At 41.9% G+C, this 22,887-nt stretch overlaps 1 protein-coding gene across 7 annotated transcripts in view; it reads right to left on the reverse strand.

Moving 5' to 3' along the window:
* Positions 1–22,887, reverse strand: part of KLF7 (Kruppel like factor 7) — a 104,900-nt gene that overhangs the window by 53,766 nt on the left and 28,247 nt on the right. For 3 of the 7 annotated variants that reach the window (XM_025278098.3, XM_025278096.3, XM_044937631.2), the window contains exon 3: positions 9,014–9,644. In XM_025278098.3, coding sequence (XP_025133883.1) covers positions 9,014–9,644 — 631 coding nt within the window. Of the gene's footprint in view, positions 1–9,010; positions 9,645–18,932; positions 19,190–19,290; positions 19,793–22,887 lie in introns of those variants that run through there. The other 4 variants (XM_006051335.4, XM_044937629.2, XM_044937632.2 and 1 more) reach the window with 3 other exon arrangements.

A 22,887-nucleotide genomic window follows, 5' to 3' on the forward strand; every position in this document is an offset into this window, starting at 1 on the left:
AATCTTTGTCTGTGTTGATTATCATTCTCCTTGGGCTTATACATGCCTTGATGGCTGGTGTGTAACCAGGCAATGCCTCTTAGGTTGTCTCTCTATGCCCGTGTGTGTGTGTATGCTCAGTTGCTTCAGTCATGTCCGACTCTTTGCAGCCCTATGGACTATAACCTGCCATGAATTCCAATTCATGGAATTTTCTAGGCAAGAATGCTGGGGTCGGTTGCCATGCCCTCCTCCAGGGGATCTTACCAACTCACAGACTGAACCCTACTTCCTTGGTTAGGAGTGAGTACAAATGATCAGAAACTGTCATTAACTCAGAATCCACTGCTAAAGCTGCCCCCCAAAAATCCTTAGACATTCTGACCAATGTTGCTGTTAATGATGGGATGGCCACTGATTATCTTGTAGCTTAACCAGAAGGTGTCTATGTCGCATCCAACACCACTTGCTGCACTTGCACTAACCCTTCTGGGGAAGCTGAAACTCAGCTTCATAAAATCACTGAACAAGCCACTTGGCTTTAAAAAGTGATTGCTTTAACAAGATCTTTCTTTGACATATTTAGTTTTGATTGGCTTGGGTCTTGGGGACCGTGGCTCTGAAGTGCCACTCCAGACACTGGGAAGTGTCTTGCTTATAATAATCATAATAGTCTTCCTGGGGTACTGTAAATGTGTGTTTAAGTGCATGTTTGTAGCCACTAACCACCAAACAATACCCTAAGACTGAAATGTCAGAAAACGCATGAAGAGAATGACCAACTTAAAACATGTGAACCTTAAGTCATGATCTGTGAATAGCACACAGAGAATCAGCAAAAACTGGGAGATCTTCAGAGCAGTAGCTGGGAGTGGCATTTGATGCCTTAAATTTTTATCACATCTCTCAGGCTAAGTCTGATCAAAATAGGAGAACTGTTAAAAAAGACACAACTGGCCCAAAATGGAGTCACTTGTGCTAAGCCCATGAAATTGGAAGGAAAGTTATGACCAACCTAGATAGCATATTCAAAAGCAGAGACATTACTTTGCCAACAAAGGTCCGTCTAGTCAAGGCTATGGTTTTTCCAGTAGTCATGTATGGATGTGAGAGTTGGACTGTGAAGAAAGCTGAGCGCCGAAGAACTGACGCTTTTGAACTGTGGTGTTGGAGAAGACTCTTGAGAATCCCTTGCACTGCAAGGAGATCCAACCAGTCCATTCTGAAGGAGATCAGCCCTGGGATTTCTTTGGAAGGAATGATGCGAAAGATGAAACTCCAGTACTTTGGCCACCTCATGTGAAGAGTTGACTCATTGGAAAAGACTCTGATGCTGGGAGGGATTGGGGGCAGGAGGAGAAGGGGACGACAGAGGATGAGATGGGTGGATGGCATCACCAACTCGATGGACGTGAGTTTGAGTGAACTCCGGGAGTTGGTGATGGACAGGGAAGCCAGGCGTGCTGCAATTCATGGGGTCATAAAGAGTCGGACATGACTGAGTGACTGAACTGAACTGAACAGAACTGTGCTAAGCCCTACTTCAACAAGCTGAAACTTATAAATTTAATATAGATTCAGCCTCTCCCAGGAATAGAATATTAAACCAGGCAATCTGAAATGGCCAGGTCAGAACTAGTGAGGTTATCTGCCTCACAGACCCCTACCATTCCCTCAAGGAAGGTGACCCTGCCACAAACCATCAGCTCTTTTCTGGTATAACTTCCTTGTCCAGGTTTCCGCCTATAAAAGTCTTTCACTTTGCATAGCATATCAGAAAGAAAATGAAGTCATTCAGTCGTGTCTGACTCTTTGTGACCCCATGGACTGTAGCCTATCAGGCTCCTCCGTCCATGGGATTTTTCAGGCAAGAGTACTGGAGTGGGTTGTCATTTCTTTCTCCAAGGGATATTCCCAAACCAGGAATCAAATCCGGGTCTCCTGCATTGTAGGCAGACGCTTTTACCGTCTGAGCCACCAGGGAAGTCCCTTATAGCATTTCAGAGCTCCTTCCTATAAATGCTAGATGAGATGCTGCCCAATTCATGAATCACTGAATAAAGCCAGTGAGATCTTTAAAATTTACTCAGTTGAATTTTGTTTCTTAATACTCTGAACATTATCTGACATATAACAAGTTTTTATAAGTGTTTGTTGAATAAATAAATTATATTTCAAGCTTTCATTAAAGCACTTTCGTTTATCTCTTAAACACTATACCCATCCTGACACTACAGGAGGCAGGGATCAAGACCATCCCCAAGAAAAAGAAATGCAAAAAGGCAAAATGGTTGTCTGAGGAGGCCTTACAAATAGCTGAGAAAAGAAGAGAAGCAAAAGGCAAAGAAGAAAAGGAAAAATATACCCATCTGAATGCAGAGTTCCAAAGAATAGCAAGGAGAGAAGAAAGCCTTCCTCAGTGATTAGTGCAAAGAAATAGAGGAAAACAACAGAATAAGAAAGACTAGAGATCTCGTCAAGATAATTAGAGATACCAAGGGAACATTTCATGCAAAGATGGGCTCAATAAAGGACAGAAATGGTATGGACCTAACAGAAGTAGAAGATATTAAGAAGAGGTGGCAAGAATACACAGAAGAACTGTACAAACTAGATCTTCATGACCCAGATAATCATGATGGTGTGATCACTCACCTAGAGCCAGATATCCTGGAATGTGAAGTCAAGTGGGCCTTAGGAAGCATCACCATGAACAAAGCTAGTGGCAGTGATGGAATTCCAGTTGAGCTATTTCAAATCCTAAAAATGATGCTGTTAAAGTGCTGCACTCAATATGCCAGTAAGTTTGGGAAACTCAGCAGTGGCCACAGGACTGGAAAAGGTCAGTTTTCATTCCAATCCCAAAGAATGCTCAAACTACCACATAATTGCACTCATCTCACACGCTAGAAAAGTAATGCTCAAAATTCTCCAAGGCAACCTTCAACAGTATGTGAACCATAAACTTTCAGATATTCAAGTTGGATTTAGAAAAGGCAGAGGAACCAGAGATAAAATTGCCAATATCCACTGGAGCATCACAAAAGCAAGAGAGTTACAGAAAAATATCTACTTCTGCTTTATTGACTAGGCCAAAGCCTTGGACTGTGTGGATCACAACAAACTGTGGAAAATTCTGAAAGAGATGGGAATACCAGACCACCTGACCTGCCTCCTGAGAAATCTGTATGCAGGTCAGGAAGCAACAGTTAGAACTGGACATGGAACAACAGATTGGTTCCAAATAGGAAAAGGAGTATGTCAAGGCTGTATATTGTCACCCTGCCTATTTAACTTATATGCCGAGTACATCATGAGAAATGCTGGACTGGATGAAGCACAAACTGGAATCAACACTGCCGGGAGAAATATCAATAATCTCAGATATGCAGATGACACCACACTTAAGGCAGAAAGTGAAGAACTCTTGATGAAAGTGAAAGAGGAGAGTGAAAAAGCTGGCTTAAAACTCAACATTCAGAAAACTAAGATCATGGCATCTGGTCCCATCACTTCATGGCAAATAGATGGGGAAACAATGGAAACGGTGAGAGACTTTATTTTGGGCGGGGTCCAAAATCACTGCAGAAGGTGACTGCAGCCATGAAATGAAAAGATGCTTGCTCCTTGGAAGAAAAGTTATGACCAACCTAGACAGCATATTAAAAAGCAGAGACGTTACTTTGCCAACAAAGGTCCGTCTAGTCAAAGCTATGGTTTTTCCAGTAGTCGTGTATGGATGTGAGAGTTGGACTATAAAGAAAGCTGAGCAGCGAAGAATTGATGCTTTTAAACTGTGGTGTTGGAGAAGACTCTTGAGAGTTCCTTGGACAGCAAGGAGATCCAACCAGTCCATCCTAAAGGAAATCAGTCCTGAACATTCATTGGAAGGACTGATGCTAAAGCTGAAACTCCAATACTTTGGCTACCTAATGCAAACAACTGACTCATTTGAAAAGACCTTGATGCTGGGAAAGATTGAAGGTGGGAGGAGAAGGGGATGACAGACAATGAGATGGTTGGAAGGAATCGTGGAGTCAATGGACCTGAGTTTGAGTAAACTCCAGGAGTCGGCGATGGACAGGGAGGCCTGGTGTGCTGCAGTCCATGGGGTCGCAAAGAACTGGATACAACTGAGCAACTAAACTGAACTGATACCCATCTTTTTGTTCATAATGTTTTTAGCCACCTTTCCATTTAAAAATAAACTATTTCCCTAAATCCTAATTAAACTTAGAGATTGTGCCACATTATGATTCATTATGACCTGCCTCAAAGCAGGTATCAGATACTAAGAAAATTGCACGGTCATTTTATCTTTTCACCTAAAAAGCATATCTTTACATCTTTCAGTGCAAAACCTAGAATGTTCTATCATCACCCATGGATTAGGCAAAAGCAACTCCAGTCTATGGAGAGCCCTTGTCCAAGTAGCAGAAGACAGGACATGGCCTCTTTGCTCCTTCCTTTATGACCAACAATCAGAGATTTCACTGCTGGCCTCTGTCCTAACTTTACCAACATGACTCATCTTAACAGTGTAAATGTGAATGTGATTTTATATGAATTTTCATATTAGAGAAGTCTGCCCACTTAACATAAAGCTCCATTTCAACCACAGGCTTTTTTTCCTTCTCAGAAATGATCAAGAAGAAATGTGGAAAATTATTCTTTGTTTTTTTGAATAGAAACTACCAACATTTTAGCAAATTGATTTTTGCTGAAAATAAACATAATAAAGTAGTATTTTAAAACCTGAAAGTGAGGGATTCCCCTGCAACAAAATTTTAGGATTATTTAGCTGTCTCCAAGAGGACAAATAAAACTGTGAACATAATGGCTGACTTACTGAGAAAGAAAAATATATTATACAAAGACCAGAAAACAGTGGAAGAGAAAGGTCTGTAATGGCTTGGCTGCTAAAGGACATTTCTACCCTCATGCCAGCACTAAGTGCTCTTCCCAATGAATAAACCATATGTCCATTTTTATATGCTTCCTTTCACTTAGATTCTGCTACTTCACAATATTCCCTTTGTCCCAGCCCCTGCCTCATCTTCAGCCATCCCCAGCCTGGCTCCCCCATCCCTCACTTCAGCTCCTTGGGCAACCAGTATTTGTGCCCTAGCTACCAATTTGAACATCTGCTACCTGAAAAAAAGAAAAATCACCTCATTGCCTAACATCCTCCAGGGCAAAAAGTTTGAAGGATTCAGCATCCTCAAAAAAACAGCCACAGAAGGACAAAAAAAGCAGCAGCAGCAGCATATCTTTTCCAGCTCAGTAAATTCTATCTATATAAAGATGAGATGAATAACACTTTTAAAAATTATTCATTGCAAGGAAATCCATGTTACCAACAACGTATTGTCTTTCTTTATGCATAGACTGAGACCCACACAGTTTATTTCATTTTTGCAAGTGTGTCTCTTTTTCAACATATTACCATATAGAAGAGATAGAGCATATATATAACTCCAGAGAACAAAATGCCAGTATTTCCTCTCTTTCTCTTGGATTTTTTTTTCCCTCTCTCTCTCTTTTTTATGTCCCAAAACACTTCCCCAGCTGAAAGATAAGAAAATATTTTCATTGAATTAAAGTGAGCCCTGTGTTAAAACAGCTTGCCTGAATCCAACCAGAGCTTCATTTCAACACTTGGTCAGCAGCCCTCCCTTATTCATTTCTTTCTATCAATGGCCTCATCTCCAACCTGAATTCTCATCACCATATACCTCTGCCCCCAAGCTTTTGCTAGTCCACTTCCTTGATATGTTTGCACTTAATTTGATTCCATCCTTCATGCTTTTTTCATTATTCTTAGTTCATCCACACCACATAAATTATCACTTGTGTTTTCAGTTCCCCTGTGCCCCCTTCACACCAATTCCAAATAAATACTTCTGATTCTCATCTATTTAATCCAAATTAATTCAGATTTCCTTTCCTCATTGCCCATCTCCACCTCTGCCTCCCCTCCTGTCTGTTTCTCTTTCTTATAGCACCTACTTTTCCCTCCATGTTTGTCTCTGCAGAAGGTTTTACTGGCAAAACGCTTCTGGAGGGTGCAAGGTCATTGCTTCCTGTCTTGTTTTAGGAAAGCTGTGCTCTACATTACTGCCAACTTCAGTGGGTCAATGCCTGCATGTCCAACTTAATCCTCTATGACGAGTGGCTGTGCATCACCACCCTGACACTGAAATTACGGAAGTAGGAAAGAAAAGCTTCTTGCTTTTTAGTGGGATTTAACTTTAAGTGATTTATTTCTAGTTTATATAAAGCTGTTTTTCTTTTTTTCCACAAAATCATCTTTAATCAATATCATCAGCAATAGTCAGGACTACAACCAACCCTATTACTCTCTTTAATGAGCTCTTACCATCTGCCAAGTAATTCACATATATTTGGGCTTCCCTGGTGGCTCAAGGTAAAGCATCTGCCTGCGATGCAGGAGACCTGGTTTCAATCCGCGGGCTGGGAAGATCCCCTGGAGGGAAGAAATGGTGACCCATTCCAGTACTCCTGCCTAGAGAATTCCATGGACAGGGGAGCCTAGCAGGTGACAGTCCATGGGATCCCAAAGAGTCGGGCACAACTGGGCGACTAACTTTCACTTTACATATATTTACTCATTTAATTTTCAAAACAATCTAGGAGGTAAATTATCCCTGTTTTACAGATGAGGAAACTGAGACTCAGGGAAGATGCATCAGGTATCCAGGTCATAAATCTAGGAAGTTGTAGAGCCAGAATTCAAACCTGAGTCTCCCTGACTGCAAAGCCCTGCTCTTAACCGCTCTGCAGTACTGCCTTTCCAATAATGCAAGGTGCCTTCTTGGCTAAATTCCCCACAGGGAGGATTCTTTCCACTTTAATCCACTATAGGGCAAGTGGTTGCAGGTGCTGGGAAACATAATGAGCTCCACCTTGATAATCACTCTGAGTAGACAATGCCCAAAAAAACAAACCACAGAAGATGCATCACTTCTCAGAGTTATCCTCTTAACATATCCATTAGAAAAAGGGGACAGGAAAAGGAAGCAAATGCTCTGGACTCACCCCCCCAAAAAAGAATCTCTGCTTTCCCAGAGATGCCCAGCCTCCAAACTAGGCAGGACATAGCCTGTCTTCGTGTCAATAATTTAAAAAATGTGCTCATAATCATGAATTCCATACCCTCAACAAAGCTCAACCTTCTCGCCTCATCCTGCCTTCTCTGGTTTCCTGGGGGGAACAGGAGATGAGTCACGGCCGAAGCCTGGGAGCACTGTAATGTCTTCTAGTTATTTTACTCACCGACTTGAGAAAGACAAATAAATGAAACTAACCTCCAGAACAATACCAGACAGGTGAAAAAAAGCAAAAGCTGACAGTAGCAAGAAGCTTTTGCCTTGAAGTATGTGGACTAGAGGACTCAAACTCAAACTCCAAAAGGAACCATGAATGGGACTTGAACCTGAGCCATGGGTTCAAAAGTAACCTTAGGATAACTTTCCATGAAGCAAGCAAGGACCACAAGCAAAAGTCAGTTTGAAATGAGAGGAGAACATGCCTAAGTCTTATGCTGTGAGGAACCACTGTCCGCTATCATCCTCCCATGGGAATGACTTTGAAATTCAAGGTGGTGATGGTTTCTACACACACATTATACACTCCTATCTCAGGGAAGCTCCTCTGTTCTACACAAAGACATTTCCCAAAACCGCCTCCCCCAAGAACATTAGAGCTGAGTGGGGCCTCAAAAGCCAAATTGTTTGGAAGATGTAGAAAATGAGGCCACCAGTGAGGTAAAAGGATGTGCTCAGGGTGACAAAGCTAGTTAGGGACAGCACTAGAACTAGAACCTAGGTTTCCCCGTTTTCCAACCAGTGATCCTTGCACTGCACACTTCTCTGGTGACACAGTCCTCAAGTCACCACAGAGCACCCGGAAGGCCAGCAGCAAGCCCAAGAAGAAGAACGCTCTCCAGACACATCTCCCAGCCTAGATCTAATCACCCATTTCTTCCCAGCAACACTCTGATTCTACTGCTTACACTTTCGGAGCTCTTCCCAGTTCAGTTGGTATTGTGCAGCAGATTGAAAACACCATACTGGCAATATACTTTCAGGGACTCATTTAAAAACCACTAATGACAGTAATTGCTCCTACAATGCTAACCCCAAGAAGAGACACCAGCCCTAAGTTTCTGCCTCAAAGCAGAGGACAAAGACCAGATTCAAGGAAAATGCTAATCTCATTCTTTTCTTCACAAACCCCACTCTTCTAAATTATCCCATTGCTCCCAAGATCAGTATGAGTCCTGGGAGTCACCACAGAAGTCCTGAGTAAACTATACAGTCCCTGCCGGTCCCCACCGCCCTTACCACACACATAGCAATGTAATCACTTTAGCAACTTCGCAGGAACAAGCTCATTAAAAAGCAATTCTGCCATCTCTCCATAAAGCACGCGCCAGAGAACAATGCAAAAGAGGAGATGCCAATTAATTACAGAATGATCACATCTAATGAACTCTGAAACCCTCCTGCTGTTGGTGACTTTGATGAAAAATCAGGGATGCTGGAAAAAGAGTAAATAGGGACACCCTGGCTACCTTGTTCAATTGCAATTCTCTCCAAGGTAATGTCTCAGATTCCAGTGTTGATCAAAACCGCCGAATCATACCGGTAAAACAACGAAAAGTGTCAGGGAAGTGACAGGTGCATACATCACGTACGGCTGTGAGTCACACCACCAGAACCCCTGTTCCGGCATCCTCAGCAGTGTCTGATACTACACCAAGGCTGGCACTGCCCTCTGAAAGAATCTCCAAGCCAGCGAGTGACAAACCCATGTCTGGTGTCCAGGACACCTGGAGATCCTAAGGTTAATGGGTGAGTCACTCAGCTTCCCTCCCAGGCCTGCCTGCCTCTCTATACCTCCTCGTTGGCATGGATGCCACTTCTCAGAACAGAGAGAAGCCCTCCCCCCCTCCCCCCGAGGCTAAAGGACGAAAAAGAAGAAACCACGTGCGGCCAACTTGTACCACTACCTGTGTGAGTCCTCTGGTGGGCCTTTAAGTGGGAGCTTTTTGTATAAACTTTCCGGCACCCGTTAAACTGACAGCGATGAACCCTCTTCTTGTTTTCGGGGCACGCCTCAGCCCCTACCCCTCCTTGCTCACTGTCGCTGTGTCCACTCTTAACTGTCCCAGCTGCTGCCACGGCTGCCGCTGCTGTTGCCACCCCTCCCACCTTGACTGAGCCGAGCGCAGCCTTCTTGGCCACCAGTTTCAACGTCACTGTGCCGTCCACGGCTGAGAGAGTCTGTGAGGTTTTCACCAGATGGCGGCTGAGCTCAGGGGACGATGGGGGCGTTAATGAGGTCACTGCGTTGAGCTGGGCCTGGTTGACGGCTGTGTAGCTGTCTAGAGAAGAGCTGGTTGGCTGGAGGCTGAGGCAGGTCTCAGATAGCAACTTGTCCCGAGAGAGCAGAATGTCCACGGCCGAGCTCTTCTCGCAGATGGTCGCTTCCACGGGGAGCAGCAGGGGGTCTAAGCGCCGGAAGCTTTCCTCGATGCACGGGGGAGGAGAAGCACGGAGGAAACAGTCCAAGTCCTCACCGAAGGTCTCCGAGATCCTCCTGGGCTCCGTCTGCAGGTAGCGTTCCAATTCAAGGCATGTCTGCAGAGGGCAAGGAGGGAGGGAGAGAAACAGCCATCAGAAGCAAAGAACACCAGGGGACCACATGTTGACAGGCTGAGGAGCAATCTACAGGAAGGAACAGAGGATGTTTCCTGGCTCATATCTGAAATCTTCCTGGTGAAAGGTCTGACCTTGTTATTTTTCTCCCTGGACACTTCTGAAGGGTTCACAAGGGTCACATCATATGAGCTCAACTACTACAGTTAATGGGGAACTAGAAACCCAGAAGGGCTATCTCACACCATCAAGTTCCCTGAGAACATTCAATGTTAAAATGATCTCATATCCCACAATCCAATTCGGTAGGTGAGATGCTCTTAGCCTCCCTAGGAGCCCCTATGCAAGCAGGAAGCAAACAAAATCAGATGAGGTTTTCATAGCAAGTGACTCCCCACAGTCCAACTTCATTTTTCAAACAGACTTTGGCAAATCACTAAGCACAATCATTACGTATTGCGAGGCAAGAAGCATGAGTCCCATTACAATAGTTTGACATCTGTCTACGTGATAAAAATAAGTTCAAACACAGCTATTTGAATTGTTAAAGAAAAAGACACTAATCTATTTCAATATAAGTTTTCACCTGGTAAAGAAGTGAGGCAAGAAAAATATAATCAGAAAAGTTCAGAGTTTCAACAAATCTTCATCCACGGCACTCGTAAGTCTTTGTAAGATGGTAGAAGTGTTTTTATGGCAAAAATGGATATTTAAGTTTATAACCTGAAAGCTCTCCTCACTTAATCCTGCTCTTTCAGAATCTGGTAGAAAACCATAGTCCTAACTTATGTGTTTTGGAGAAGGCAATGGCATCCCACTCCAGTACTCTTGCCTGGAGCATGGACAGAGGAGCCTGGTGGGCTGCAGTCCATGGGGTCGCTAAGAGTCGGACATGACTGAGCAACTTCACTTTCCCTTTTCACTTTCATGCATTGGAGAAGGAAATGGCAACCCACTTCAATGTTCTTGCCTGGAGAATCCCAGGGACGGAGGAGCCTGGTGGGCTGCCGTCTATGGGGTCGCACAGAGTCGGACACAACTGAAACGACTTAGCAGCAACTGATGTGTGCTAAGTTACTTCAGTTGTGTCTGACACTTTGTGACCCTATGGACAGTAGCCTGCCAGGCTCCTCTGTCTATGGGATTCTCCAGGCCAGAATACTGGAGTGGGGGGTCATGCCCTCCTCTAGGGGATCTTCCTGACCCAGGGATTGAACCCGTGTCTCTTATGTCTCCTGCACTGGCTGGCAGGTTCTTTACCACTAGTGCAACCTGGGAAGCCCAGTCCTAATTTATGCCATCAGTTCAACTTGTTGTAACTTCTGGGGCTTCAACAAAGAAACACTGCTGGCAAATTTCAAACCTGACTAGCTCCTAATTCTCTGGCTCTCTAGCACTTCTATGTTTTCAACCGGTGTTCTGATTCTAGGCTTTTATTCTGTTAAGAATATATTTTAATGATATACCTGGTTGTGTTGTATCTGTCAACGATTTTATTTTGGTGACATTTCAAAAGATTGGTTTTTAATCAGCCTTCTGGTAAAACTGCATTACTGAATAAGAAAAGCAGATTTTTAATGATGAATCACCTTTGGGTCTCACTGCTGATTTTTAATAGTATAAACTAATGAATGGTTCCAATCTTCATTCAATACTTATGTCACAAGTGTTCATTCAACTACCGTGTTCACAGCAAGGTGCAAGGCTTTCTGTGTTAGAGGATGACACAGTAACAGATCCACGTGACGTACATACAGAGTAAACAACTGCAAGCTAAAATTTACATGCATTTACAAGCAAAGTGATACCAAATAATACAACAATAAAGTATGTTGACAAGTTCTTAAAGGATGAGTGGACAATGAATTCTGTACTCTTATGTTATGTAGGTGTTAATCAAGGAAAGCTTATTGGAAAACTAAGCTTGATTCTATTTTGCTTATTGATTAAATAATAGCTCTTGCTGAGTAGCTTTCCACCACTTTATATCTAAAACCAATACTGCCACCTTCTCAGGTCTAGAAATTTCTCTTATCCTTATTTGTCCCTTTTCTGAATTCTATGTTTCAAAGATTTCTCCTTTCCTTTTTCCATCTCATTGCTAAAAATTATCATTTACTTCTTTCCAGTATTAAAACCCCCAGTCTAAGCCCCAGTCAATTCACTTCTGAATTATATTACCCCCAAAAAACCTCCCTTTAATCTTCCCTTCTCTTTTTAAACCATCACCTACCAAGAACAGTGTCTGGTACCCATCAGGTACATAATGTCTATCAACCAAAGATAAATCAACTATATACTATTATTTTTAATCATTCTATTCCACTCCACTGTACAAAAGCTACCTGCTGACCTTAATCTGGAATACGAGGAAGCTAGATATGACCACTAATACATGTCTTCTAGAACATAATGCTCCTTTAGCTTTGTTCAAAGAGTAGAACCAGACCTTTGAGACACAAATACGTTCCAGGGGGAAGTCAGCCGAACCATGGGTTAGAAGAGGTCCTTGAGACAGGTCCTCACACACAGGACTATTTCACAGTCACCAGTGTCTATCGACAGGGCTTTTGGATGTCATATCCTCTTTTATAGTTTTTAGCTCAAAGGTTCAAAAGTCACTAAGAAATTGTGATTGTTACTAACAGGAGGCTTAGATCTCTTCATATTCAAAGTTCTGAGGAACTGAGACATTCTAAATGCATTTACACATGCTTCAGGGAGGATACAAATTAACCTACCCAGTATGCCCTAGTTTGAATCCCAGAACACATGGATCATGCTAATCATCTAAGGATGGAGATACTTCTCATCACTTAAATATGGGGAAATTTGGATCACTAAGAGAGGCTATCTCTTGCAATCCTAATACAAGGCATTCTATTCCATCTGAGAGCTATAGAACCATGAGAACCCGTCAAAATATGCTGGATAGCCCTCTGAAATCATTATGGAATATTATTGTCTTGAGAAATCTACTTCTTGTAATATCTGCTGGTAATGAAGCTTAGATAGAAAAGAAGATTTTGTCAATTAGAAACTCATCAGGAGTGCTGGAGAATAAAATGTTAAGGATGAGGATTATTTATTTCATTGTTAGATTATTTCCAAGCAAAAGAGGTAGTTTATCTCCCATATTTAAAAAAAATAATTACAAGAAGTCCCATAAGAAACACCTATGATGTTTAACTGGAATTTGTGGTTTCAGTATTTATTTAGAGATTTCAATACATATACACACAGAGATTTTTATAGTAACAAAGGTGTGTTTGCATGTATGTGTATACATGTATGTACTTCCTGGCTCTGTCAATCAGAAGAATCCAAAAGCAAAGACACCCCAATAGTAGTTAGCACACTTGGCATCAAGATCTTGGTTTCTAAATATCATTATCCAATAAAGAGAACCTGGGAGGGAAAAGTTGATTGAAAGGCCTGAGGCAAAGAAAATAAAGATGAGTCTGGAATATCTTGTTGTATCATAAGGTAAAAAAGTGCTCATAAAGTGATGAGTGTATGTCAAAAAGACACATGAGCCAACTTGAAGGAGTTCTCAAAGCCCAAATCTAGGGAATTTGAGCAATAAAAATGAATAATGATACTAACAGATTCTAACCCATGGAATAAAATTAATATTCAAGAAATTCAGTGACATAAAAAAATGGTTGAATAAAAAAATGGAGGAGACAGATCAGCTCCTCCTTATAGTAAAATAACAATTAATAAACATAAGTATTGATGGAAATAGAAGATCACTACTAGTCAAATAACAAAGAAATAATGACTTCCAGCAAGAATCACCAAAGGATGTTCAAATTAATAGATGAAGGTATAATGAGAAACAAGATATTTGTCTAGTCTCAAAGTATCCCCTCCCAATAAGACATTTATTAATTATAAGGACAAAACATAATAATTTTATAGCAGAGAAACCTGGCATGCACCATCTTAACCATATGATGAAATTTAGCAGCATATTGATATCATATTCCACTGGTATGATAGGCTGAAAAGGGCATAACATTACTCTATGCCACTCTTGCCAAAAGTTCAATAACCTCAATCTTATCATGAGAAAACATCAGACCAATACAAACTGAGGGCCATTCTACAGAATACCTGGCCAATATTCTTTAAAAGTACCAAGGTCATGAGGAGCAAAGATTGAGAAGCTGTCACATACTGGAGGAAACTAAGACGATAAGACAACCAAATGCAATAGGTCCCTGTCTGGATCCTGGATGAGAAAAAGAACAGGGGTGGGAAAACAATGTAATTCAAAGAAAGCATATAGATTTAGTTCATGGTATTTTATCAGTGTCAATTTCTTATTCTGATATCTGTACTATGGTTATGTAATATTAAGGTAAGCTAGGAATATGTATACAGCAACTCTATGTACAATTTTTGCAACTTCTGTAAATGTAAATAATTTCAAATGAGAGAGAAAAAGGAAATACCGACTGGCAAACCAGGAGTGTCTCCAGATTGCAAATTTTGATACAGAGTTTGAATGTCTATTTTTCTATCAGAACCAGAGATTTGCAAGCATGCATGAGTGCGTGCTGTCGCTTCAGCGGCATTCAACTCTTTGAAACCCTGTGGACCATAGTCCATCAGGGTCCTCTGTCCATGGGACTCTCCAGGCAAGAATACTGGAGTGGGGATGCCATGCCCTTCTCCACGGGACTTGTACTACAGTTATGTAATATCAAAGTAAATTAGGAATATGTATATAGGAATTCTATGTACAATTTTTTCAACTTCTGTTAAGTCTAAATTATTTCAAATGAGAAAGAAAGAAAAAAAGAAATACCCATCAGCAAACTAGGAACATCTCCAGATTGTCCATTTTGATATAGTTTGAATACTTGTTTTTCTACCAGACACAGAGATTTACTCTGTCCCGAAGACACTCTAGCCAGCAAACTCCAAACTGGAGTCAGCAGATGTCAATTTAACGACATAAATCATGGCTGTCTGGTACCTCACCTTGGAGAAATGAGGCTTTGCTTAGCCTGAGCTTACAGTACAGCTAAAGGCTTGAGACACTGTATCAGCCTCCACCATCTCAAAAATCTACTATCGTCAGCAGTGAGAAGGAAAGGTGCGCAAGTGCAAAGTGACTTTCTTATTATTTATGAGTCACAAATGAGTCACTAATATCTTGATTTCAAAATGTATGGCTTCTTTGAGTTTTCTAACAAATATCACCTGAATTTGGCTTTGAACTGATCACTCTGAAATATTTTAATATGCTCTCTCCATTCTCTTCATAGCCCTCTTGTTGAAACATGCTTATTAAAAACCATCATCCAAGACCCATTGTTATTAGTGTTATTCGCTCAGTCGTGTCTGACTCTTTGTGGTCCCAAAGACTGTAGCTGGCCAGGCTCCTCTGTCCATGGAATTCTCTAGGCAAGAATACTGGATCGAACCTGGGTCACCTGCCTTGCAAGTGGATTCTTTACCATCTGAGCCACCAAGGAAGCCCCAATCCAAGACCTAGTCTCTAAAAAAGAAAAAAAAATTCAAATCTATTACTGCCATATCTGCAACTTCTATGATAGGATCCAAAGGCATAAGTTGATAGAAAACAAGATAATCCAAGTCTTGCAGCACAAATTCAGTTCACCAAAATCTCCCTGCGGTAGTTACTTTCAGAGGATCAAGAAGTATGCAAGAAACTTGTCATATGCAGGCAAGATGATGCCAAGGTTACCAAACGGCTCTTTTTCAACCAGTCCTTATCTCGACATAATTTACACGAAACTTGCCAGGGAAGACGACAAACATCTCCAGGCACTTTTGCCATCTCTCCTAAAGGGTTTTCCTCACCTATTTTTCCTCTCCTTAACTTTCCCTCAGGCCTATATACCTGACACAATCTTTCGTTTTCTCCCCAACTAATTATCCTTTCATTCAAAGTTCAACATAAAGTCTATCTCTTTAAGGAGCCTGGTCTAGGAAATACAGTTATGAAAATATGCTGGCTGTCAAGTGCTTAAAAACATTCCTCTTCAATCCTGGGCAATTAAATAGTATCTCCAAAATGAATCTAAGGGGTCACAAATTGGTGACATGTCTGGTTTATTAAGATTTATGATCTCCTTAAAAGCAATAATCATATTGTTTAAATCACTTAAGCCTCAAACAATATAAATAATCTTTTAGAGCTAAACACTACCTTTGTTATCTCAGATGGGAGATATATCTAAGTATCTGAAGTGGTGTAGAGTTGTTAAGAACTTTCTAAAAATTAAGCTGACCTCACAACCCCCATCCATCACCACCACTGTAAATATTTGTCTTTTAATTAGAACATAAGACAAAGTCAGTGGTCCAATATTCTTGGCACTGCTCAATAGCTGTGTCATTAGGAATATTTATTTGTAGTCTTTGTACTTTTACTCAAGTATCCACACATACTTGAGTTAGTGAGTAAAAAAGAAATTGCATTTTGCTAATGATTTCTTTCTGGAAACATACAGTCATCAAAATAAAATGCTACCTACTACTACCTATGTTTATAATCAATCATCAGTCATTTGTGTTCCCGTTAGCCATCTGCCCTTCATTCTAAGGATCCCACTTACTTCATTCATCTAAAATACAAACAGATAAAACAATCTGGGGAAAGAATATAGATGCAAAATATGGGGAGACACAGCATTCTCCTTTGCAGAAACTTGCAAAGTCATGCTTCTTCTGAGATCAGACCTTGACCTGCAGATGTTGATGGTTATGATGATGACGATGCTTCTAGGAAGAAAGGGGTAAACTTTGGTTCCCAGAAAGAATGCTCACCCAGGTAACTGCACACACAAGTGAACTGTACTTGGCTGCCCGTGAGAGTCCCTCCCTGTGACATTTATTATGTGTGGCTTTGTCACATGCTATTAACCATGGTGCCATAGTCCCCAAAGAATCTGAAGTGTAGAAACAGGGAGAAGAACCTCTTACCTTTCTCCTGGGAGTATCCCAAAGCTTAATTACTTTTCTGTGATTTGAAATCGTCACACACATCCCAGAATGGAAATTCAAAGTGACACAAAACAAGCGACTTGTAGTAGGGTAATCTGGCCTTCTTCTGTAAAGCAATCTCTTAAAATGCTCATTCTTTCTAACATATTATTAGCTATGCTCACACTTTACACTTTTTAGCAAAATCTTTATTCTTCTAACTCCTACAGCCAACTTGAAAACTTTATAGGATTGCAAAGTTGATATTTATGGGAACTTTGTGATTTCTTTTTTCCCTTCAAAGGATGATATGATGTAATGGTTCTGTCATATTTCTAGTCTTTTAAAATTAGGTCAGAGTTTAGAAAAGGAAGTGGAAAGCATGGCCAGAGAGTTCTGGTACCATTTTTCTCAGGAACTAGAAAGGGGAAAGAAAGCACCATGATTGATAAGCTCTGTAAGCATATAGGAGAACCTTACAAAACAAGCACCTCAACTCTTTGCCCATCTTCCTGGGTTTCAACATTTCAAAGCAGGTTTGAGGAGAAGGTAACACTGAACCTAACTCATGGCAGGCAGGATGCATGAACCAGTGACAAGAATTAACCTTGTAAGATCTAGAAAGTGATTTCTTTGATGATTTTAAACCAACATCCACTTTTTCTTGACTTCTACTGGGGGAAAACATTAGGGTGGAAGGGTAGGGGAGAATAAATTTTATCTAGATATTGTGGGTAAGCAAGTATATGGTGTAAGTGAAAATCTCTTACTGCATTTTTCAGTTATTAGGTTAAAAAAAAAAAAAGAACCCACATCAATAGCACACCCCAGAGGTACAACAGAATTACACATCACTACCAGAACTGCTGAACTCCACAAAATAACCACAGTACTAAAATCACTGTTAACATCGCATTCCTTTCCACTGTTTCTCACATCAACTGGTTGCTGGAGCTGAAACCAAATTAAATATTTCCCTCTAGTAATTTGTACACTCTGAGAGACAGTACTATGAAAATTAATTGAATTCTAAACAAACATCAAAGTTGGGAGATTTCTACCAAAACCTCTTCAGTGTTTCTCCTCCCCAAACTATTTTCAACATACAAAAAAAGTATTTATTGTATGTTTTTCAATGGGGAGTCTGGGGAGAAAGGAGACCAGATTAAAGGCTTGGGGAGAGGGTGATGTCTTTGAAATCAACAGCCTCAAATACTCGTTTCATCTCCCAAGGATGTCTTAGTTGTGGTACATTAAAAACAAAACAAAACAAAACACCTCAACATAAATCCAAATTAAGTGTTAAGGCGAGTTTTAAAGTCACATAACCTAGGCAGAGTTGGGATCCAGGTCTTATGCTCCTTGAAGGAAGGCTCCCCACACCTCCAACAACTTAGAATAGCACTTTCTTCCTTCAGTGTCTGTAATCCTTAAAATTAAGTGTCCACTAGGGAGAAGGCAATGGGACCCCACTCCAGTACTCTTGCCTGGAAAATCCCATGGACGGAGGAGCCTGGTAGGCTGCAGTCCATGGGGTCGCTAAGAGTCGGACACGACTGAGGGACTTTACTTTCCCTTTTCGCTTTCATGCATTGGAGAAGGAAATGGCAACCCACTCCAGTGTTCTTGCCTGGAGAATCCCAGGGACAGGGGAGCCTGGTGGCTGCCGTCTATGGGGTCACACAGAGTCGGATACGACTGAAGTGACTTAGCATAACATAGCATAGCATAGGGATAAGGAGGTCTATGCATAAGAAGTCTTCCTATCTTGGCTCAGGGTTTTTTTCCCACACGTTACTTTTCATAACACACCAATTAGAAGTCTATCACTCTGGCTTCTATCCACAATTACTGCAACTACCCTCTATCAGCCCTTTAGGAGAGGCACTGAACTGAAACTAAATTCAACTTACAAGTGGTAGAAAGACACCACTGCTCATCACAGCTATATCACTGAAGATGCTTGGGTCTGCTATCAACATACTTCCCAAAGAAGCCTCAATTTAGCTTGACACACACTGTAGGAAATCCCATTTGTTACTTTATAGCTTGAAAAGAAGTTTCATTAGATATCTCTGCTTCAGTCATCACACTTTCATGGACAAAATAAAATTCATGCCTTAATAATAGTCAATTAAAAATCATCCTCCATTAGAGCAAAGACCTAGCTCTGGGCTGAGTGTGTGGATTAAGAAAGACAAAACTGCAGAAGAGATACCCCTAAAGGAAAAGCCCATCCCCATGTAGGGGAGTGCCAACAGTCCTTGCTTTAAGTCCTGTCCCAGCAACTCACAAGAGCCCACGGACCTGGGAGAAGGCATGCTGTCCAAGGAGTGATGCTTCCTGGGAATAACAGTGATCCTGACAGTTGCTCAGCTTCACCATTAATTTTCCATAAAGAGCAGTTTTTGCAACGAGCGCTTGTGTCAGGAGGGGCCTGATGCTTCAAAAACCTGTAATTATTCTTGGCTCCCCACCCCCTACAGCCTCTGCACCTGCGTCAGTTCAAGGCACCAGCTGGCCATGTCTTGCCTCCTGCCTCTTAAAGGGGTGGGTTGGGGCTGAGGGGCGGGGTGGGCAGGGGAGCCTTCATTGAAAACCCAGACTCACATTACTTGCCTCTTCTTCCAAAATGCAAAAACAAAACAAAAATGTTTCAACTCACCAATCTCATCCCTTCCCCCAACGGGTCTTGCCAAAAGAAACAAATAAACATTAATTGGCTAGAGAGCCTTCATTCAAACCAAGATTGCTGAAAAACACAGTAACAGAGAAAGGTCTGACAAGGGGTTATTAATGCTGTTTCACAACCGCACTCTCACTCACTCCCCCACTCACTCCTGTAAACTCTGCACACACATGCACACACCCTCCCCAAACTCCCCGGGCCCCTCTGCACTGAGTGGCCAAGATGGGAACATGCCGAACCCATGACATCATCTCCCCTTCCTCTCCCAAATCACTTGCACAGGCTGACTCAGGCTACTGGGATTTTTTTTTTCTTTAAAGCAAACTCATTTTATGGACTCCCTTCTGGACAATTGTTATATCCTCCTCAGTCGGGTAAATTAAATATATCCTTTCTCCACCTCCCATAAAAATGACATGTATGTACATATATGATTGCTTCTTTTTACCCTGAAACACAGTTGCCCGTGTGTACAATGTACACACACATACACATACCCAGTCAAAGCTTGAATTTCCTGAAAACAACAGGTTCAGTTCTCATCAGGGCCCTCAGTGGTAGATGCAATGTAGTGATTGGTGATCACAGAGGATATTTTCAAAACCAAGAGAGTTTTCAACAACTTCCACTGTGGAATGTTAAAGGTGGAGGTACTAAGGAATGTTTGTTCTGCTCCTCAGACTGCAAAAGTGACAACCAAAAACATAATGAAAACCAAGCCCTGAGCTGCTTTTCCTGACACAGAAGGTTGTACATTGACTTCATTTGAGGTACTTGGAATCCACTTCTCAAAATATTTCAGGTGGCAGCGGGGGTGTGCCACATGGCTGCTCACCCCAGTTAAAGAAACTGGCCCCGTGTGCTCTGAAAGGCAGAAGAGAAGGAGTGAAGAGTCGGCCCTGGAGAGAGACTGCCGAGGGCCAATATCAGGCTGCACTACTTACTAGCTCAACTCACTGCTGGGCAAGTTACTCGACCCCTCTGCCTCGCTTTCCTCATCTGTAAAATGAGATAACAGAAAAACCTACAGCACAGAAGTGCGTGCGAGTTCCATCCCTCTCAAGTGCCGAGTGCCTAGAACAGGGCCTGAAACACACACTCTCTAGCCAGTATAATGTGTTCTTTTTATTACATGTCTAAGAACATTGAGGGCATGGAAAGGGAAAATAAAAACAGCAAATAATTATCCAAGTAAAGCAACGCTGTTTAGTAGGAAAGATTAAGTGATCTACCTCATGGGGCTGTTTTCTCACCTACCAGGTGAACGGATGGGGGGTCTTAGGAACCTACTCGTCTGGCGGTTCCAGGATGCCATGAAATAGTGGTGAAAGGGTAAAAGTGGTGAAAGGTGGGAATGGCTCATTGAGAACAGGTTCAAAGGAACAGACACGTGGCTCTGCTGCCCAAGTGGCTGGTGAAAGGAAGGAGGCTGAGAACCCAGAAAAAAGGCGGTCTTTGGCCTCTTCACAGGGGACTCAGGAAGCTTATGACACTCTCTAACCCATGTTTCCAGATACCGTGAAACTAATCCTCTGCTTCACCGTGGGTATCGGCCTCACTAGCATTTAGTCTTCACTAGAATGTGGATTCCTCAGATACCTGGACTTGTTTTTGTCTCATGGTCCGTTTGTCTTGTTGAATGAATGAATGAGTCAATGAATAAATGAATGAAGCAACTTTCAAACAATTCCATCAAAATGTCAACATATTTGAGCACAATTCTTGTCAGGCAGGGGTCCAAGAGTATGATAAAAGCCAAAATTCTTCCTCCTTCACCAAAAGAACATCAGAAAAAGTATGTATGCATATATAATCAACAACAGTCCTTGTAGGATTCCACAGTATTTTAATGATTAAATTTTTCATTAAAAAAGTAAAGTTTTAAATGCTTACTGTCTGGGATACACCCAGCATTCCTAAAGGAGAGGCATATTTAGATTCCTAAAAGGCCATAGCGCAGCCCTGTGTAGGAAGTAAAAGTCATTTCATCATCTCAGAGAATGTTCCTCTTCCTTTGGCCACTTCATCTTTTCTCCTCTGGCCTCCGGAAACCACCAGGAAGAGACGCCAGAAAAACACAAGTGGACAAGCTGCTATGTCCAATTCTTGCTTTTTGTTGGTAAAAGGGCCTGGTCTGGGAATCAGGTTCAATGTCTCCCTTTCTGATGCTGCCTCTCCCCTTCCCACTAAACTACTAACCCGGAGCAGAGAGTTCATTTCCTTCTCTGCAAAATGAGTGAACCATCCTCGCAAAGACTCCTTCCAGCTCAAATTCTTGCTGACAATCCTGGCCTGCCATCACATTTACTTACTTGCCATGGCCAATCACTTGTCTTGCCTTCCTCACCTCTTACCCTTCTCCCATGCACACAAACACACCAAGTTCAGAGCCGCAGTGCCTGCTGTTACCTGCTTTCTTTTAACCTATGATGTTCTGGTTTAATTGCCACCTATTCAGAGTCCTTTGATCTGCCTAAATAACTCAAACATCCTATTCATTCTCTATCAGACTTACCTTGTTTTATTTGCTTTTCAGTTACTTGCCAAGCCCTGGAAAGATCCAAATTATTTGTTTTCATATTTACTGTCCATCTTCCCTACTATTAAGGAAGTTCCAGCAGAGTAGGGACCTCCAGCTTATGTGCCAGTGAATCTCCACACTCAGCACAGGGCTTGGAAAAGCCATCTACACATACTAGTTTAATGGGTAAAGGAATCAATGAAGCCATTAGTCAATGCCGAATTCTACGGAGAATGATAGCTGGTTTCTCTAGCCAAGAAATCTATTCTAAAAGGTGTACCTTACTAAGTCAAAGGGCTCCATCAACATTTCTCCTCCATTCACACATTAGCACCGAGAAAGCATGTGCTGACGATTCATTCTCATTGGACTGAGCAGAATGGAGTCTCTGCTCAAGACAAAGGGGATCAGTCTTGGGTCCTCACACTTGCCCATTTCAAACAGATGTAAGGAGGGCATTTCTTCTCAGAAGTCGGTATTGCATCATGTGTTCCGAGTGTCACTCAGATGAGCAAACCCACCCTCTCCTGGCTTTCCGCACCAGGAGCTTGTTAACTGGTGCCCTGAGGGAACAGACTTAAGGGTAGAGGCTCAAGCCTCTTATATCATTTATTTCCATTTCTACACCCAAAAGGGCCTCCCTGGGAAAGGCAACTCTGGTCACTGGTCTCTGCAGCCCTTGAGGGTCACAACCATTTGGTCCCCAGTGTGGGTCTCCCCATATTCACTGGTCTTTCCACAGAAGAGTGTATTCCAATTTCACAGGCAGTGAGGATCCTGTTTTTTGTCATCTTAAATAGCCTCACACTCCACTTATATAGGTGAGGTCCTGGGAAATTCCTGTTTTGGCCCCTTCTGGTGACTTTCCCATAAATTCCTAAACACAAAACATTTCGTTCCTCTCCATTCCCTTTAAGAATTTTACATAAAAAGATATCTCTACTGAGAGATGCTATTTATTTCAGGATCATTATCTCAGAGATACGGAGCTCTCAAATACTGAACCTGGAAGTAAGCCAAAATCCAATTAAGAGGGTATGGCGTTTGAACTA

Source organism: Bubalus bubalis, chromosome 2 (assembly GCF_019923935.1).
Source record: "Bubalus bubalis isolate 160015118507 breed Murrah chromosome 2, NDDB_SH_1, whole genome shotgun sequence".
In the NCBI taxonomy this organism is placed as follows: Eukaryota; Metazoa; Chordata; class Mammalia; order Artiodactyla; family Bovidae; genus Bubalus; species Bubalus bubalis.